Consider the following 21619-nt stretch of genomic DNA (forward strand, 5'->3'; position numbering starts at 1 on the left):
CACACAGTGATTTGGCTGTAGTAGAGCAGGACTGAGGTTAGGAGCAGAGCCCTGTAGTTACGTCCTGGTTACCTTAATGTATGACTCTGCTTTAGAGAGTCTGGTAATAATCAAGAGATGTTTTCTGGTTTCTCGGTTACAGACAAGCCATTATTTTTAATGGTTTGTGTACAGTATACGAAACAGTAACTGCCACTGTCTGGCTCATGCTAAAACTACCTTTTAAGTATAAATGGCATAATTCCAGCTAAGTGGCGGTCTGTACGGCTATTAAAAGTATAAGTCCGTCAGATTGCACCATAGTGGAAGTTTACTGTAACTGAAGGGTAGAAATAAATTAATGGGACACGTAAGCCATGATATTCATTTTTAATGCAGATGATATCTGACATGATGTCTCCCTTACATCCGCCTGGGGGTATTTTGCAGGAACCCAATACATGTTACCTGCTCCCCACTAGTTGCCATGCAGGAGATTTGTGCTTCTGTGTGGAAAGCCCCTCCCATGGCGTTCAGTGGCAGCACTTTCCTGCCACTGATTGGTTGCTTCAAGCAGCCAATTGGTGGGAAGTATTATGAGACCTCGAAGGAGAATGACAGCTATACGACTGTCGTTACCTCCTCCGGTAAGTGTTATTTAAAGAATGTGTACTTACGGTGTGATTCCTTATGTCAGCAGAACTGCCTGCCGGTGTGACAGATTAAACTGGGCTGGTTAAGTAGTAACTCGGGATTTGCTGGAATATCCTTAGACAGATCCATAAAGACCAAGGGGTCGATAATCGCTGCACCATGGCATCTGACCATGTTCTCCTCCTTTTGGACACCTTTACTGCCCATCATGCTTCCTGCAATGTATTGCTTCTCGTTTTACCTTGGTTTATCTTTTATGGACTCTGTTAAATACCATGATTATTTACATTTGTGTAATGTAACCTTTTTCTATACTCTTCACTGTGCCAAAGCACACAGAGTACATTGTCCACTAGATGGCACGCACTGATTAAATAACCCACTTCAGGAGCATTTGTAGTTTTACGTAGAGGGAAAAGTTTTTTATTTTTTCCCCATTCAATGATGTCCTATTGCATCCTTAAGTGTGTTAAGTAAGCCAGAGTTGTCCCAAGTTTTTGATTCTGGTTTTGTTTTCCTTTCCTTTTTGCTTTTCATAAAATCATGGTCCACCCACTTGTCATTTCCTCGCTACTCCATGTTTATGAAAATGCAGCATTATGAAACTGAAGTACATGGCAAAAGATAAAACAAAAAGCCACAGTGTTTGAACGTTCCTGCAGTGCTGATCGTTCAAAGCAGAGTTCTGTGGGGTCTTCAAAAGCAGCCTTTCATTTCCTAGCTACTGTGGCAAACTAAAGTGTGTGTGTGTGTGTGTGTACATATATATGTGTGTGTGCTTCTGCACATAACAAATACACTTCAAAGCTATTCACCTGAGCATTCTCCATCTGCTCCGAGGTAAATCACGTCGCTGTATAACGTGAAGTGCCAAACTGCCAATCCCGTGAATGAAGAGTGGTTACTGTTTTAATAAAATGTGAATTTTACAAGTGTTTATCCACATATCCAGTCTCATGACCATTCTGTAAAAACACATTAACCTCCAAACCAGTCACTTGCCCCAAATACATGCTCTGGAAGAAGAGTGAGGACCCATTAACTTCTTGAGACTATTGTCACTGTGCAATTGGCAGCGATGTTGATGACATGCTTGCTTTGGGGCACCATATATTTTTATATATGCCAAGCCACAAGCACAGAGGCACATGTAAACTGAGTATGGTATAGCTTTAAAAGCCAGAACACAAGCCAACCCAAGAAAGTAAACAAAATACTGTCTGACCAGTGACATCAAATGATGAACAGCGAAGAGACAGACAGGCACCTGAATCCTTCACACTTTCTTCCAGTGTTCATTTATAGCGAAGTTGATGCCTTTACATTTTATGTTAATGTTCTCGCTATAGTTACAGTTCTAGGCATACCTAGGAACTTTCTAAATGAGCTGACCCTCTAATGGCCTATCATGCAGAGTTTAGGGACTCATCAAATGTTGTACCCAAATGACTCTTCTAGCAAATGATGCACTTAATTGAGTAACATGCGTTTAAACAGGGATGCTAACCATGACATACTCGTAGCAAAAGCACTAATCAGGAGTCTTGGATATCATCAGATTAATGTAGAGCATGCATGCGTCTTCTCCTGACTTTGTGACCCTGAGCTTTTGCCCCTTCACCCTGAGATTGGAGAAAAACTCTCACACTCGGAGTCAAACCCTATCCCTCGCGTATGATAACAGGTTGATATTTTACATGAGCAGTGGTTTTGGTTTTCCCTCAACATTTATTAAGCAAATATAGCCATAGTAAAGCGAGTGTGTAGGAAATAACAAGCACATCATAACTAGCACTTATGGATTAAGCATTAGGAAGCTATAGTTAATACAGCATATTGTAAAATTTCATCTGAAGAAGAGAACTCTTTTGGTCCCAAAAGCTCATACGATCTACATCTTTTTCTGTGTTGGCCTAGTAGACGGTATCACCTATAGCTATACCTGGGAATTCTCCAGGTGAAGCCCTGCTTCTCCGTGTACCTTTCTTCTTTCTCTGGGCAGGAGAGTGCCCCATAGAAGATACTTATGAAGAAGTACTTGCCCCATCTTTGTATAGCAAATATATATTAAAGAATGCAAAGCCTTACAACATTCTCACTAGCAGAGAACTCTCCTTCTGTGTATATATGTGCTTTTAAATCATAATGTCTCTTCAAAAATGTCCATTTTATAACTGCTGTGTCCCTTTGTGTATAAGTGAACACTCATCATAATGAGGAAATCCTGTGTTTGTTTCCAATGAGCCACCACTGGAAGTCTCATATTTGTGGCTCTTGATGATCATATCTAAATGTACCTGTTTGTGTTCTTCAGGTGCAGGTTTTGAACCAGAATTTTCAATCATAGCAAAAGGGGGGCTTTCCAACAAAAATCCTTTTGTGTATTTATTTAGCGTGTTTGGTTTTGTTTTCCCCGTATAGGTATATTGAGGTGCTAAAATAGCTGTCCTTCAGGATTAACAGTTTGTGAGTTGCTGAGAAGTCTATTATGCACCATCTGGCTGCCCCACAAGGACTGACGCTGGATAGCTCTTATAACTTGAAAATGCAGATTATTTAATTTTCGTGCACTTCTAAAATATCTCAAGTTTGTCTTCAGCGCCAGTCATAAAGAATAGTGTCTTCAGATCCATTATTGGCCTCCTTTTGGAAAACATAACTTTTTATTGGAACCTTTAAATTTCTAACAATTTGGTTCTCTGCATTAACCATTAATTTATTGCATCCCTTTTACAAGAGCACATCTATACAAAAGTAATATTTTTTATTTTCTGAGTAGCTTAGATGAGCAGTGCTAAAAACAAAGTATCGTATCACCCAAATGGTAACCTTAATGAATAAGTTAATTTACCATATTGTTATTTTAAATTCTGGTTTATGACATCATTCCATGCCCTAGTGTATGGGACTCAGAGGTAATAGGCTATATAAAAACTGGTTGATTCCAATAATTACCATGGTGTTATGGCTTTTTCCCCCCGTACGTTGCCCCCAGTTTTACCAAACCTTGTAATGTATTTAGTAAATTCTTTGGTTAATGGGGACGTCCTGTGGAATTGATCTCCGTGAGCATAAAATACAGTGTCGTGTACAGTAAGTTTTTGTTGACAAAAAAACCTGTTTTTGATCTCATTTTACTCCAATACTCTTCCTTTATTTGCAGGCCTGGAGTTCCTCTGTAGACTTTCAATATTGAGAGTGTTTGGCTGGGTGATTGAGACCGAGTCATTCTAGTGCTTACCACAGGCTGTATGATAAACAGTCAGGGAGTTTATCTAGTAGATTGGGCTAAAATAGCAGACCTAGAACGCATACAAATGGCTAATATGGAGCTACCTGAAAACGTCATTATGCAAAAAGTGTTAAAGAAAACTGTCTGCAGTGTTTAAAAATAATCTGATACTACTAATAATAAACAGGTTGGATTTTAAGCAGTGTAACTTCCGCATGATCTACATCACTAAGCAATAATATGGAAATCATGGTCCTATAAGACTTCTATATTGATTCTAAAAAATACAACAGAAAAATGTCAGGGCACAAGAGGGTCGGATGTAATAGAATATAAATCATGACGTAGCTGGGAGCGCTTGCTGCCAGTGTGCCCACCGTCTTGTATTTAATCGGACTTCCAAGGGATCAGATTAGGAAGATATATGAAGAGGGCCGTCGGAGGGAGCGATGATTACGTTTCGATATTTTTAGGCATCGCGAGCTGCGAGTCTTCTAAAATTAGGTTACAGTTGGTGTTTGCCTTGGTGCCTGCGTCTGGCTGCCTGACTACAGTAAGCAAGAGACATCTGTGTGTGTGTGTGGGTTGTACGTAGAAGTAAGGGGGGCCGGTGGTTGCTTCTGCCAGCTATGTAGGAGAAGGCTCTTTAATTTACTTTTATTGGACAGCCTCTGCTGCTATACTTAAATTGTTCCATGGCACTTTTTAAATATGCTTTCTATAGTAAAACAAAAAAAGAAAATTGCGTTGTAAGACCTATTGGCTGAAGGTGAAAAATATCGCTAGTACCTTGTGTATTCCTTATTTTTTTATTTATTTTTTTATAATCTATTTTATCTCTCATGGTAAATTTGGGTTGATGACATTTCTCTCTCAATAATTGAGACTGATAACTCCATTGCTGTAATTGAAACACTTTTTTTCCACATTTTTATAAGATATTTGTTATATAACTGTGCTGAGAGCAAACGCCAGATGGCTGGCAAATATCCCAGGCAACTTCTGCTTTGGATGCACTAAGGGTTTCCTGCCCTTGTGCTCAGACGTGGTTTTGGTTCTAATTAGGGAAGTGGGTTTTTTTGTAAAGATTTGTAAGGGCACAGTCTTGCAGCAGAGTGTTGGTAAGGGCTACATTTAGTTAGTGTTTCATTCAGCAGAGTTGGTGGGACAGCAACTTTAAAAAAGTACTAGCAATCTTGCAATGCTGCGCAGCTGAACGCTGCCAGGTGTTTTTTTGGTTTTTTTTACGCTTTCAACAATATATTTGATTTATTTCCTTCTCAATATTATATATATATATATATATATATATATATATATATATATATATATATATATATATATATATATATATATATATATATATATATATATATATATATATATATATATATATATATATATATATATATATATATATATATATATATAATATATGCATAGGGTGGACAAATTTGGTTTGGTTATAGGAGCCAGACCAAAACTGTAGGAGCCAGGTTTTTTTGTTTGTCAACGATACTAACACACACATATGCAGAGATTAACATACTTACACAACTAGCATACACACACACTGTACAATACTTATACACGCATTAACATACTTAAAACACTAATACAAACACATTAACGTACTAACATACCCACACACATTAACATACTAACACTCAATGACATACTTACACACAGAGTAAAGTACGGATACACACTTTTGGTTTGTCTACCTCATAACCCTCACACGCTGGTTGCATCGGAGCGGTGGGAAATGACATCAAATCCCAGTACTCAGATTCTACATGTGGAGCGGGGAAGGGTTTGGCGTCACTGACAATGCGAGATGCTGATGTCGGTGCTCCCAAGGTGCCAGGAACAGCTTTCTGGTCACCGTGCTCTCCTGGTGTTTGTCAAACCCGATATATGTATTAGGTCCTGGTAGAGCTCTAGAGTCCACTAGGTTTTGGCATATAGGGAGCAAACATCTGTCGGAGGTTTAAACGATATGTGACATCATAGCGCAACGCAGCTGTTACACATTCCAATTCAAACATTTATTAGCTGTTAATACCGGCTTCATCAAATGGTTTTCATCATTTCATTATTAAATACAATAATTGCCAGCAGTTAAATATTTCATTTTTGTTTTTGCTAGTTATTCCAGAGGTATAGCGAACTAAAACACCCATGAAGCTCAGCCAGCTTAAACATCTGAAACGCCACTGGACAGTTAATCTAACCAGTAACAGCCGGCCAGTGCCCCGGTTAAATGTATCATACTAGTGTTCTTGGTTCTGGACACATCTTTAGTACAATATGAATGTTGCTGCCACGTGAATTTAACACTTTTGTCACTAAATGCTGCATTTGAATGTTTCTAAGTATTGCAGAATGTCCACGCGTTTACAAGAAATCTTTACTGTGCAAACTTTTGCCTCGTTCATAATTCTTCTTAGAAACACTTAATTGCCATGTGGGGAGAAAAGGGCACGGATAGGTTGTTGCCATGGAAACAGAAAATGCTTTTTTTCTGCGATATTAAGCCGTCAGGAAAAAAGACAGCTCTGCTAAGGTTGATTTGCATAACATACTATAGAGGACGATATGTCTTGTGGTGCATTACCTTTAACCATTAACCCCGAATGGCGCGTATACCTGTCAGCACTTAATACCAAATGGCCATTCAGTGGTAATGGGTTAAAGGGGCTGTTCCAATTAAAACGATAATTGTGCTTGCCAAACAACTAATCCTTGTTACTTCTATGAATTGGGTGGCTCTGGGAGCCAATCATGTGTTCACTTACGGAGAACGAGAACAAAATGGGAGAAAGTCCTAGTGAAAATACTGAAACCGCTCTCACCTTCATGTGTGAAAAAGCCTTCTTCCGTGAGATGTTTATACTGCATTCAGAATTGATTTTATTAGTAATCAGATGCTTTATATCAGCAGATAATGAACGCACTCGATTCATTTTTACAAAACGGCTGTTTTAGGACACTAGAGGGTAAGAAATAGTAACTTGCAAGAAATTGCCTGCCTTTCTGGAAAATAACTTTCCAGATGTTGTTTTTGCCCAAGACACCAACAGCCGTTAACAATATGGGCGTGCGTTTTAACCTGATTTCACTGAAAGCATTGGTTCAGCGATGCACTTTTGATTTTTTGGTAGTCTGACAAAGAAGTGGTATATCTGTGTATACTGTATATGCCATGGCATTTTCTCTTTTGGTCAGACTGTATTAATGAGGAAAATTAAAGAATGGTCTAGGGCTGCATAAGCACAAAAAGGGGGCCCTCACTCAACCAATTCTTACCTTGAAGTAACCCAAGCAAGCGGGCAACTGCTTTGGGAGGATTGATTGAGAAAAGTTCTAGGAGGTTGCCGATTGCTGTGTTCTTTTGGTAAAACTGGTACCTGAAAGCTGTTTTTTTTTTTTTTTTATGCAAATTGAAAGCGAAGCATGCATTTCCAACGCATCATGCTGGTTGTTCCAAAGTTTCGCAATTATTCGCATCTCTGCATAAACCAGAACCATAATAGGCAAATAAATTGGATTTTACGGAATTAAGAGATCATTCATAATCAAGATTATACATTTGTATAAAAATGAGCCCCATAGCGCACAGCACTTGCCTGTTTTATTTAAGTCCAAGAAGAACAGATGCTTTTCCCTTTTTTAATTTTATAAAGTATTTTAAACATATGGCCTATTAAGTCCTGTGAGCCCAATTGGGCAAAGCAATCTGCTGTTGTTAAAAATCATTATGGAAAAGGTGTCAAATTTATATTTCTGGAGTTCCTGAACAAGTTTCTGGTTTAAAAAAAAAAAACCCTCCCATTGTGCTTTATATGAACCATAAGGACATCAGATTCCAGTTCTTGATTCCAGCAGCCTAAGACACTTTATGTTAGGAAGTACACAGACCCTCGGTGGAGCTACAGCCGGTAAAGCATTGTATGCAACCTAGAAGTATATGAATGAGAAATAGTCTGGCTTATTCACTAAAAAGTGTGGTTGACTACAAAATTAAAATTAAAAACTGGAGGAGTTTTAGTTATATAAATGTAGCCTATTGGAATACAACTGCTAAAGAGTGGGAGGTCTAGAGCATTTTTAGCTATGTTTTAACAGGTATGTTTTTCATGGCATTATGCTTTTTATATTTGATGGATGGGGGATCTATTACCAAGCTATAGAGGTTCTTATTTAATCTAATAAACGTTAATTTTATTATATGATTTTTCTTTCTTTCTTTATTTGTGTCTAGATAGACGGGGTATTCTCAATGTTTTTAATACTCTGAGTTCAGTCTATTTTGTGGATATAGCACGATCTTCAATATTATTGGAAACATTTAAAGCCTGTTGAAAATACATCTGGAGTCAGCATTTCTTCTTTATAGTCTTAAATCATTTCTTTTGGGAGACTTTTTGAAAGGAGTTTGTTTCCTGAAATTCCAAGTTCAATATATGTTTTTTTAACCTGATTTCACTGAAAGCATTGGTTCAGCTATATGCTTTTTTTTTGCAAACTATTGGAGTCTTCACATCAGACAGTACCCTAGAAAAGTATTTACTGTAGCTCAGAAATAAATTATACAAGCTATGTTTGTAATACCTCCATACAGTAAAAAAAATGAGTGTAGTCACAATATACAGACTAGCCATGATGATCATTAAGAGATGGTTATTGGGGGTGTTATTATTCTAGGGGACATGTCACACAATGGGGAAAAAAGCCTCAGCTGGGTAGCTTAATAAAGTACCCCAAACAGTGCAAGTTCCTCTAGAACAGGTGGCTCTCGGAATTATTTGGAGTTGAGTGACAGACACTGAATGTATCTGCTTGTCTGTAGAGATCACACTTGAACTTGAGGACCAATGTTGACATGCTGCCGTAGAACACTTAGCCCATCTGTTAAGCCATTACAGATCTTGAGATTCTGCTAAATTCTATAATGCTCTTTTTAAAATCTGACTCTTGATTTTCGTCTTTTGTTTTATTTTGTAGGTTTACAATTCAAACAAGGACAGCCAAAGCGAAGGAAGTAAGTACGATCCGTTTAGTCTAATTATATAGATAATTATAGCTGTTGCCACAGATACACGTGCTATGGAAAAGTAATAAGATGCAGTTTGAGGAGAAGGCGAAATATTTGTTGGAATATCAAATGAATAGACACTGGGACACTGACCAATTGGTTAGCACGGAGTTATTCATTTTTTTTTTTTTTTTTTTTTTTTTTTTTTTTTTTGCATTATAAGGTTCCTAACTCAAACCAATACTTTCTACATACAAACCCAGCTTGAAAGCCTTTACAAATGTTTTGCATATGCTATACTGTGGTACTTTTATTAGTCGAGTTTTGTGTTACCAACTGCGTTCCTCAAGGTTGAGGAGAAACATTTTCTAAGGAATGAAGCCAAGGGTTCCATTTATCTCCTGAACACTCTCGTCTTTCTGTGGTAAAAGGTGTTTGACGGTATTTTCTCGTTAAATGCATCTGTTCTTAGTTTTGTTGTGTGTACTTTGTTTTATGATGAATAGATTAAAACAGTGAGAAGTGCATTGACCCCCTTCATGACCAGCACAACAAGGGCTATTTTTGTACCTAAAGACCAGAGGTTTTTTGGCAGTTTTGCTGTTTTTTTCCTTCAGGTGTAATTTGCCACTTTCTCATTTAGTGTACCCCGCATAGTTTATACTTTTATATAACCCATCATTTTATTTGTATCAGACAGACATACAAGTTTGAAAAAAATACACACATTTTCGCAGCTTTGTGTCTAATACAGTAATTTCTTACTAAAGCAGCCGAAGAAAATGACCTCAAAACATAATCATTGCCTTGTCCTGATTTGGAAAGTACCTTGTATGCATATTATCCTTCCATTCTGGAAATGACATGCCAAATATTACAAGCTGCACATCACTTTTCTTTTTTTCATTAGGTGTGCGGCAAAGCCTAAAAAAAGAAATCACCCCACCCCACAAATGTTTGTTTCTGCAAAGTAGCTATTTCACCACCACACTCTTCCAAAGCTTCAGGGAAGAAATGTTATATTTTTCATATACCTAAAACAAGGCGAGAACTCAGCTCATGCCTGGTGATTACCAAAAGACCTATCTAAGGCTTAAATATTGGGGATTTCATCACTCTATACGGCCATATTTTGCCTATCCCAGCACTACGTCAAAGTTTGGCAAGTCTCATTAATATGTTTCATTAAAAGTTACCCCTAATTCTGTCTACTAAACTATCACTAATCCCTATGCCAATTTCTCAGATCTAATGTGTTATCTTCACTAGGGTTAACAGATCAAGAGGTACATTTAATAATACTGCTTCACATTTTTAAACAACTTAACTCTTAAGCTGTCTCAGCTTCACTCCTAGTGTGAAGCAAGGAGAGGGTGTGAGATTTGACAAAGGCAGTGATTATAAGCATTGACTTTAGCATGTGAATACATTTCTGGAATTAGTGATCATGTCACGCCTCCTGAGTGGTTCCTTCTGGTCTGTCTTGGTTAGGAGGCAGAATACCTCAACTCGGGCCAGCAGCCAGACTTACCACAGAGGAGCAGCGAGTGATAAAACAAAGAATGTTCTATGATGGCCTTATGGTCATCAAGGACCACCATTTTAAAGATGAGATAGAATGTCCTCTATCAAAAAGTGTTTTAAACCCCTTGTTTCTATGTCTTAACATCACACATCATGACGTATACATCTTGTGATCGCTCAAGACGTCATGACATCACTGCCTGCTTTTAAATTTTGCATGGCTCTATACCTCAGAGGTCCCATATTCAAACTAATGAGTGAGAATGCATCATGAATAAAGAAGTGGTAGGTCGATTAAATGCATTGCTACCCTTTTGACTACTGTTTTCCTTCAGTGAGGCCCTTTATTTATAATTATGTTTTGACCACCTGGTTTGTTGTATGGCCTTAAAACTGCAGTTGGAATTTTATATAATTAATTGTAATGCATTGCTTGGAAAGTGGTCTTATCATCGTAGCAACTAATGGAATGGTCCAGACAGCAGACTAACAGAATTGATTGATATGAAGAGACCACTTTTGAAATACAGCGCAGACGTTGTTAATGTTGAAAATTACTATCGTAGTTGAAAATGGCTGACTTTTAATGAGTTATCCTCGTAGTTATACAGAGGTCTTTTTATCCGCAGCCATCTAGTTCCAGTGGCATGTTGTGTTCACTAATCCAGCTTTAAGTTTAAAAGGCTAATTGACCATTAGAAAACCATTTTTCATTTATATTACACAGCTAGAAATAGCCTTGTTTTCCATGAAACCAGCTAAGTGACCCCAAACTTTTGAATGGTAGTGTATGTATCCAGAGTATTATGCTGGACAAAAAAAGCATGAGTGGATTATTGCACTAATAGCTTTCCTCATATAGAACACTTATAAAAGATAAAAACAAATACAGACTATAAAGAGACACATAGCTCTTTGATTATTTTATTTATGAGGGGCTTCAAGTCACATGCAGATGGAATGGACTATTTGGCGTCTGTAAACAAAATGGTGGCCTAAAACTTGATTTGTGATTATGCAGCCCTTAACTGTGCTAGTCACCTGTTTTCCACACATCAGGTCTGGAATGAGACAGGTCCAGATCCTAGGAACATTAAGTGTTGGGGAATTTAAATAACCACCTAGGAGATCCTCTGGTCTGAAGTCTGTATCCAAGACATGGCAATCAAGCTTTTTTCTTTATTTCCTTTGCATTTATGGATTAAGAGACTTCAGTTGGATAACAGCCCAGTGCAGGATATAGGCAGAAACGGCAATCGAGGCAGTACACATGTTGACTGGAAACTCAACGATTCCATTACTTAATGGGCTTGTCTTAGAGATGCTAAGTGTTCCTTTTTGGGGTTGTCTACTTTTCCTTTTTTGACATTACTGCAAAAATGGCACACATTGAAGGCGTCTGGCCTTCCAGCCCTTAATGGGTAAATAGACTCAGACCAGGTTATCTATACATGGCTACTCCCTTTTTTGAGCTGGTTTTAAAGATCATCGCTTGTAAAATGTTACTAACCCGGGCCGATCAGATCTTCTTACGTATAATGGAATTTTCCCCGGTGTTCTTGGAACAGAGCAACAACCTGTTATAACAACACGGATTACTGGATATCCAGGGCTAAGAAAGCAATTCTTAAAGCAAACAAAATGGCATTTTATTAGAATCAATTTTCAAAAGTGCAGTGAGCCTTTCATCGCTGCAGGGAGGCATGTTTTCCTCTTACTGTGGACACCCTGGACACTGACTTACTACAAAAACCTTTTTCAACACTAGAAAAAATTGTGTTCAAGCTTCTTTGACTCTCATGAGATAACCGTTTTTATTTTTCTCATTTTATTCCACTAATACCTTTTGGTATTTTGTTTGACAGCTTTCACCACTGTTATCAGTAATACGTTTGTATAGTAATTTGGGGCAGTTATATAAAAGATTTGAGACAACTGTGGAACATTAATAGATCTTGTGTACGGGTCCCTGGGGTGGATCATTTGGAGAGCAGGGTGGGCCAATGCTCCAAATTTGCAACAGAGTGGACACCCAATCTGGGTTTGAAGGATCCAGTCCAGGACGTTATTAAAGAATGCATCAGACACTGGTGCTGGACTTTTAAACCTGGGGGGGGCACTGTAGGGAGAGGAAATTCCCCTGTGCTCCCAGGGCAAGGAGAGGCCAGGTGTGGACTGTTGGGGGGGGGGTTTCTAGACCCTGGCTTGGTGTTCCAGAGCCTTATTGCCCTAGAGAACCATGCTTAAGATCTCTAAAAGTGACATTCATGACCCTGGACAAAAACAGTTTGACAAATACATGAAGCTTGCTTTATTTTTCTGCCATTAAAAGCTGGTGTTTAAGCTTTTGTCAGCAAAATACATGAATACAAAAATACTGCTTAGCTTGGGACCCCAACAACCCTTTGTAGTATCCTGGAGTTGTTCTTGAAACGTATATATAATTTATTTTTTTAAGTAGAGAAATGTCTCATTAGCTTTCTGGGAACTATAGAATCCCTTGACATTTTTTTGTTTTTCAAAGAGTACAAAAAAAGGTAAACTTTTTTTCTACAATAACTGCACAGCAATTAGAAAAGTTTGCATGTTCTTGTTTATACTTTCCTAAAATAGCGAAGTGTGCAGAATAAAACAAAACTGATGAGGTAGGTCTTGGAGAAAAGGCATGGAGCATCACTCCCTCTGCATCTTGTTCTTCCAGATTATACCTGACCCGATGATTAACCATACTACCATAAGATACTTGTGCTCAAAGGGGTATATCCAAAAATTGAGGACTATTTGTGGCCCTTGTGGCATGGAGTTGTAAACCACTGCTCAAAAACATTTGTGATAATACCTTTGCAGAAGTTCTCGTGGTTAACACTTTCTAGCAGAACAAACTAATAACAGTCAACTAAAAACAATGCTGGCAAAATCCAGAAAGTGTGCTACAACTCCAAAGATGGTTCTTGGTAAGATTCCACTGAAACCAAATGATTGTGGAGGGTAATAAAATGTACATTACCCTGGCATTAAATTTGGTTGGTGTAAAAGATACATTTAATATAAACATGGGATATTAAATAAGTTAGAATGCCATTATTGATAGATGCGATTGCGAATCCTTGCACGGTGCATCAGGGCAGTAATATAGATGTTCTATACTTAGATGCATCCATTAATAAGAAGAAAATATATCCTATTTATTACAAAGCCTTTCTAAAGCTTCTATGTTCTGTTTCTGTGCAAGTATGTTCCAATAAGCCAATGGAACTTATTTATACAGTAGCTTCCCATGTGGAACTGTATCAAAGGGATTTGAAACAATAGGCCATGTCCATGTACTCCTTTCATTTGATCTGATCTGTTTATTACCATTTAACCACCCCCTTTACAAATGTTTGTCATTAATCTTGTTTTACTTTCAATTTAAGAAGCTGAAACTTCTCTATACCGTCCATTACAGTCTGGTCCACTGCTAATTCCATCTTGTTTTGGTTTTGGCTTTTTGGAGATTGCTTATTACCGGTTTGTAGGAGGGTTAGCGTTTTTACTTCACCAACTTCACATTTTATTATGAAGAACCAACCCCGGAAAGCATCTTCTGCTAAGAGGGTTGAGTTGGCCTTGTGTTATGGCTAATTAACACTGTACGATAGCATAACAAATATTGCTGTATAACCAGGCATTATGCAGGACCAACCAAGAACATAGTGCAGAAAAAGCTGACTGGGGTGGCGTAACAATCTCAGAGTCTGTAGACAGATCATTGGGCGGTCTCTAAACTCATTGAAAACAATGCATTTTGAACGGGCTTTGTCATTAAGGGGTTAAGGAAATCCTGAGGGTACAGGTCTACAGCCTACAACAGTCATGTACCCCTTCAGTTTAGGTACTGTGACCAACACAACTTAAAGCCTGCACCTTAAGAACCAAGGTAAACCCTACTCAAAAATACTAGATCAGTATAAAGAGTCCTGGACAGAATTCAAGCACAGTAAAAAGCAAATGGTTCGGGCAGACAGAGTTCTAGAAGGTTCCAGATAACAGTAATATTGATCAAAGTGACACAGGAAAATAAATATGATGTGAAAAGTACTCTAATCGCTGAAAAAATCACCACGGAATATGTGCAGTTTGCAGTTACAAAATTTGCTTCTTATTCTTGGGTGATCTAGACAGAATAGAGTTCTTGATGATGGGCTTAAATCTGTGTTGCACAAGTACAACATGTTTTTCTCCTGGCCGGTGGGTGTGAAATAGATCTTATAGAAGCTGTGAAAGTGACCGGTCCACTTTAATTTTGATTCTACATACATTTATTGTTACATTGTTTAATATACCTCTAGTGTGAGCACCCTAAAATGTCTGGTCTTAAATGGAGTTCACAATGCATGGTGGTTTCAGTAGACTTTCAAGTGGTGCTGAATAAGATGTACCCTTAGGGGTAGGTGTATGTGATGACCTCCTTAAGTACGGAGTTTGACTTCTATTTGCTAGCATTCAGTACGGTGTACGGATACTAAATGTAAACGTTATTTAGCATGGTAAGGGTCTTGCGGTTGCTGTACCTACAGTGTGTCGGCACTCGTCAGTAGACCCAGTGACCTTAGAAGTAAAAATCTTCAACTGAATGAGATTCCGGCTCCAGGGAGACAGATAAAGTCAAATCATTTGTACTGGAGCTTACAAAACAAACTCTCGGATATAAGCCCTTGTCCCTGCGGTACCTCATTAAAAGTCAAATTAAAGGCCGGTAAGAGCTGCTTGGATATTTAATTAGATATTTTTTGTGATTAAAAGGCTACGAGGACTGCAGAAGAATTCATGACCTTTTTGTGATCTGAGCTGAAAAAGTTGAATAGATGCTGTTACCTGCTTGTGGGAGTTATCCTTCTCCTTTCTGTCTGTGAGGAATTTAACACTTTGCGAGCAAATGTGTGGTAGGGACTTATTTCAAGCTAAAAGGCAAAGCATCTACTGTATTTTTTAACATTAATATATAATATAATGAAATAGCTTTTAAATAAGTACTGTTCTTGAACTGAGCAGGAACGCTGCTACTAGCAGGACCCATTCTGCATCGCTAAGTAAATGCACACAACTTCCTTGACTTAACCAAAGTTAATATTTCAGTGAAAGTGTGCCCTTTATTGTGTAATCGTACACAGAGGCCCGGGGAAGGTTTTTCTAATGGCCTGCCTTGGTCTTCTGATTGTCAAGAAAATAGAACTTTATTTATAGATTAAATAATCTATATGCTGTGCTAGCTAACATTCTAGCAAAGAGATTTATCTTCAAATAAGCATAAACTTTAAAAATAATTGGCTTCTTCAAAAGACAATGATCCTGGTTCCTTTTTAATGCATTTATCTGTAAGGAGCCATGTCCCGTTGACGTAGAATGTCCTGCATCCTACTTTTCTTCAAAACGAGCGGTGACTGTTTTGGGTATTTTTTCAGGTGGTATCCATGTATAGATTAATATTGCATCATTCCTTTTTGCCAGTAAAAGTTCCACTTTCCTGTCATAAGTTGGAAAAATGAAGTTTTGTTAGCAAGGTACAATGCTCTAGGCCGTTGAGTAAGTGTGCAAGTGTGAGATCTTGTGCAAAATGCAGAGGATCTACAATAGCTTGCCAACGTGGATGCTCGTTTTGTTTTTCAGTGATCCTTAAAATTTGGTTGAGGAATAGAGTTGCAAACCTCGTTCAAGTGAAGACAGAGCTTCTCTGAGCATCATATAAAATAACTACAAGAAATAATACTTTTTATGCTTACGTTTGGAATATGATTTTCTTTGGAGATAAAAACCTTTCCAAGTTCAAGAAGTTTCATCGTCTTCCGTTGCCGAGTATGGCTAACAAAGATATAAGGATTCCTCGAGGGCAGAAGATGGTATTAATTCTGTATATATTATTAACCTCTTTAAATTAAATTTGGAGAAAAAAAAGAAATGAGAAAAATCCTGGCACAGTTCTGCTTAATAGAGTCTTATATTTCATTACTTTGACTGTTTCAAGTCTCGCTTTCAGAATCTGAGCTGAATGCCTTCGGGGTGTCATCGTTTTGCACAAAATAAATATTTTATCTGGCACTAATAAATTCCAGGACGAGACTTACGCTTTGCAGCCTTTCAGAATAATAGAGGTCAGGCAGGGAAAGTAATAAAATCCCTGTTGCTGTTCCACAGGGATGAATAGGTTCGGTCATACAGAGCTTGTACTCGGGCTCAAGCAACATTCAGCTTTCTACAGGAAACGTTAACATGGATTGTAGATCTCAGATAAAATCAATGTATTTGGTGTCGATGCCCATGTCTGCATGCTCTGCTCCAAGTACAGACTGCTTATCTAAACTCATTTAAGATAAAATAGCTATATACCTTATACATTTGCATAGTGTAACTGTGGCACTGACAATGGTTTTAACATACACACTTCTTATTATCTTTTATTTATAAAGCTATATATATATATATATTATTATTTTTTTTATTTGCTTATAGTTCTTAAGTTTTTAACCCATGAAGGGACTGGACTTCAATTGTACTTATACTAGCAACACGTCAGTGTTCAGCTACCCATACAGCTACTACTCCAATTGATTACAGTGGGCACTCGGCTCAATTGACTAGAATGGGAGTGTTGCTGAGCATGTGCAAGGAGCATACTAGAACTGCCTCCTGCTTTCAATAGAGGCAAGTGGGGGTAGGGTTAGAAACCTCATTTTCCAGCTAAAGAATGCCTTGACAGATGTTCATGCGGTAACATGCACTGGAAACCATGCACATTGACTCCAATATGTATTTAACATTAAAATATGGGTCAATTGGACATTTAAATGATGTCTGACTGGTGATCCTTAAGTGAATTCATAGATTCTATGAACTTAATGAACTTATGTCACTGATATAATAGAATACCCCCCCACACACACACACACACACACACACACACACACACACAAACAAGCACACATGTGCTACTGAAAGGTGACTGCTCCCCAACTAAAGAATAATATACTGGCGAAATCTAATCCACAAACTATGCCATAGTCTGTAATAACTACAAAATCTATAAACAAGCGAAAATGAAGTAAAAAATGGATCAATTCTTGCGTGTTTGCACATGTTGGGTGCTGATAAGGGTGTTCATCTATGTGAGGAAATGTATCAAATAAGCAGGGACTACTGGAGGACAGCTCTGTATAAATTATCTAACTTGCGTTCAAAGCAATAGCTTATTTCCAACTCTTCAAATGGACATGGGTACTTTTTAAGGTTTTTATTTTTTTTGGTAGCTATATATATATATAATGTATATAAAACGAGTATTGAGCATCATAAATCCGTTCACTTAATATGCTCTGTCCCAGATATCACCCACTAAATAATAATTCATCTTGGTTTTCTTTCAAGCTGCCCAGCTGGACAATATTGGATTCAGCGTCATCCGGAAGTGTATCCAAGCTGTGGAAACGAGAGGTGAGGACAAATCCAGGCGTATGAGCAGATGGCATTTTGCTTAGGTCAACCTGAGGGAGTCAATCAAGGTTACGCAGCTGTCTGCACCATTGTGTGTTGCTTGGCTGCCAGTGTTTTATTGTCTTTAGGAAAGATACGATATGTGTCATAGCAAACATCTGAACAAAGTTGACTAGTATGGTTTCAATTGTCTCAGGATTAAAATAATAGGAAAGCAAAAAAAAAACCCTTCAAAATGGAGTTGCAGTGGCCTGTGAATCCTCAAAAATTAATATTCAAGACAACTCGAGTGCATTCAAAAATTGATAGAGGTTGTGTCAAAATATTGCATAGTATTGCAAATAATTGCTATGCTGACATACATTTTGGTCTGTATCTATGCGGCCTTCTTTAGGACAGCAATAAAATACAAATACAGGCAAAAGGCAGTACTAGCTATGACCTAGTTCCATAATAATGGATGTGTGCATCGAGCTCTGACCTCAGCAAGTGCGGGAAAGGAAGCCTGTGGTGGCCATTCTTACTTTTCATGCGCCTATAGATCTGGTTGGTCGGTGTGAGACAATATGTTTTTGGGGATATAGTTTTGGTTTTCCATGGGTGATGGTAAAGAGAATCCATTGGATACATATACTTCTTATAAAGAGAAACAGAAAAAAAGGCCATAAAATATGCACCAAATAGTGTTACTTTATTATTTTATTATTACACCAAATCGAAGTATTACCCTTCTCGTGCCCAGTTGTAAAGATACATCGAGCTGCTTCTTCTCGCACAGCAGCTCTTCCTTGGTCTCCGGGCCTCTGCACCTCGGTTACTCTCCTGATGCTTTTAGTCTGTGGCTAAAGCTGGAGAAGATGTCTAATGTTACAGCATGAATAGGATGTACAATACATAGTGGCAGTGATGGCTTTCAGAACATGTGGCAGTTGATGGTTGCAATTAGCATTTTAAGCAACCAATTAAGTCTGCTAAAAAGCAACTTGACCTTTTGAAGACCTTTTTTTGAATGCATAGATAGGCAGTTGCCATTGTCTCTGTGCTTGACATTCACCATCGCAAAAAGATTCTACTCTTCCAAGGTTTGTCCTTAAAGTTAGAAATTGCTCAATGTGATCAGTTGACTTCAAACTGGTAGTACGAGCACAAAAAACCCTTTCTTTATCTCATGTTGGGAGGGCAACAAAGCATTGTGTTCGATGCTTCAGCCTAAAAACAAAATGACTGAAACATGTTTCTTAATTAACTAGGTCATTATAAATGTGTAAGAGCAAAAAGAGATGTTTCCTGTTATCTTTCTAATTAGCTTAAAATATCTATTTTCTACAGGGATCAATGAGCAAGGGCTTTACCGAATTGTTGGAGTCAACTCCAGAGTTCAGAAACTCTTAAGCGTTTTGATGGGTAAGTGGCATGTTGCAGCGAGTGACCTGGAAACATAACAATTGGCATGTCTCAAAATATACTCATTAGACACGTTTCATCCTACTAGTGTCCTTTAATATTTTTTACAGTAGTAGAATAGGAACCCTGAAAAGTTGACTTCCATAAATCACGACTTTAAACAACACTATTCACTGTAACAGGTTTTTTTCTGTATATTTTCCCCAAGTTCTGTTACAAACTCTTTCACTAATTAAAACCTTTACGATATTGAGTGTTGTCTCATTTACACGATAGGATTATTTGATAAAGAATTATTTTTGCAATGCGATTGTTTAATCTTCCGTAAAAGTGATTAGCTCCAATAATTGGATTACCCTTTCTAGGTTATTTTCCTTCAGAAAGCCTTTAGGCTCAACAGTGGATCAGGATATTCAGTAATCTTAACAAACGTTGACGTATCAATGAGGTTAGCTTTAAAAGTGTAAGTTAGTGATGGACGACCCTGTAGCGCTTTCATCAACGCAGCCAAAAGTTCACGTATAAGACTCGCAGACTATAAATGCAGCCAGTTTTTTTCTGAAACGTTCTCAAATCTGCTTGCGTTTTGTGGGAACCGTGTATTATGGAACAGACTGGGTGCCGTACATAGAAACTAGTGGAAAAGTTAGTCTAAAAGCAGACATTGAACCAAATATAACCTTGGTATTGATATGTAGATCTAATAATTGTCCATATCAATGCTATTTATGTCGTTTTTTGGCGGACAAGTCATAAAATGTCTGCCATCTTATTGTGCAGTTCATTCTGTTTCGGATATATATAATTTATAAGTCGTGTTTCTGTAAAATACATACCGGTATATAGTCATACAAGATAAACAGCCAGTCTGCATGGGGAAGAATGGCTGCGTGTTGCGAAATATCAGATGCTCAGCAGAAGAGTCAGCATTCTTTAAGCATTTTTACATAAAAGCCACCATATGTTTAGCGTAGTGTATTTAACGCAACATGCATTTGATTTTTATGACCTTCTGTGTGGATTTGTGAGTGAGGGAGATATATAAACATGGGCATGTTGTAAGAACTAATAGGAAGTATACAAAGCTGTGAATAAACATTGACTTGGATAAAGGAGAGGCCTATCTCCTTTGTAATCCATATGATGGTGTAATTTTGCACCTTTTTCTTTTAACCTTATAACCTTTTTGTATACACTCATACGTAAAATGCTGGTCCTGGGTTTTTTTCTGGTCATTCTCGGAGTCTGGTCACTGTGACAACAGAGGTAATTATGTTGCGTAATCGTCAGAGGCTGCCCGACTCCGTGTCGCAGTGTCTGACTCCCAGAGTAAAGCCTGAATATTGAGAGACAAAAGGTTCCCTCTTTTGGGAAGATAGTACTCTTCTGTCTGTATTCCTTCTTCTGATGTTCCTCTCTTTTAGGAACTCAGGATGTTTGGTGTGTATGCGTGTCTCGCCGTGTTCTACAGCCCTACAACACATATATATGGAAATGTCAAGGGATGTGTAGATAACATATATTATTTATCTTTGCATAGCAATGAAAATAAATCAAGCCTTAGTGAGTAAGTGGGACCTCAGTAGGTAGGAACCTGCAACATAACGTAAATCTACAAGTGTTTGGAAGAATAGGGCACACAACAATAAAAGTGTAAAGAGGTATTTGTTAGGAGACACATGCACGGCCAAAAAGTGCGGCCGGGTGCTGAGTGCAACCTTCTACTGCAGAGGGCAGCAACGAGCCTGTATCTCGGAGCAATATGTCCCAGTGATCTCTGCAGATCTGCTGTAGATAGGGATGTGTGTGGACCATTCATCACACCCCAATGTATTATCTGTTTAGTGAAAGGACGCAAAAGGCAACTTAGAAACGCAGCTTTCTTTGATGTATGTCAGAACCGATGGGGACATGATCTGTGGCATCCGGAGGTTATAGAACGGCTGTTAAAACCGTGATGGGAAGCTCAGATGATCTATCCGTATTTCGTGCCCTGAACAGCCATGATTCAGCTATAATAAAACCCGATATATGTTCCTAAGGCTCACGCACAGCGTTTAACACATAGTTTAACATCTAATCCTATGGGTTGCTTTGACCCTTTCAAGGTAGGCCTCAATGTGTTTTTGTACAGGCCCTTTGAAGAATTAAAGGGACACTGCAGCCAGGTTTTTTCCCCTTCGCCTGCCCTCCAGCTGTTTCTTCATGCAGGAGATGTGTTCGGCAAACGCTGCAGGCGAGTTCTGGTCAAACTTTGTGCCGCTAACAGAAAGAGCTCTCATGGATTTCATTGGGAGTGCTTTCCTGCCACTGATTGGCTG

General features: G+C 38.2%; 1 protein-coding gene across 3 annotated transcripts in view; it reads left to right on the forward strand.

Moving 5' to 3' along the window:
* Positions 1-21619, forward strand: part of ARHGAP26 (Rho GTPase activating protein 26) — a 148982-nt gene that overhangs the window by 54195 nt on the left and 73168 nt on the right. For all 3 annotated transcript variants that reach the window (XM_053462087.1, XM_053462088.1, XM_053462090.1), the window contains exons 12-14: positions 8873-8909; positions 17829-17894; positions 19224-19298. In XM_053462087.1, the coding sequence (XP_053318062.1) occupies positions 8873-8909; positions 17829-17894; positions 19224-19298 (178 nt within the window). The remainder of the gene's footprint in view (positions 1-8872; positions 8910-17828; positions 17895-19223; positions 19299-21619) is intronic.

This window comes from Spea bombifrons, chromosome 4, assembly GCF_027358695.1.
Source record: "Spea bombifrons isolate aSpeBom1 chromosome 4, aSpeBom1.2.pri, whole genome shotgun sequence".
In the NCBI taxonomy this organism is placed as follows: Eukaryota; Metazoa; Chordata; class Amphibia; order Anura; family Pelobatidae; genus Spea; species Spea bombifrons.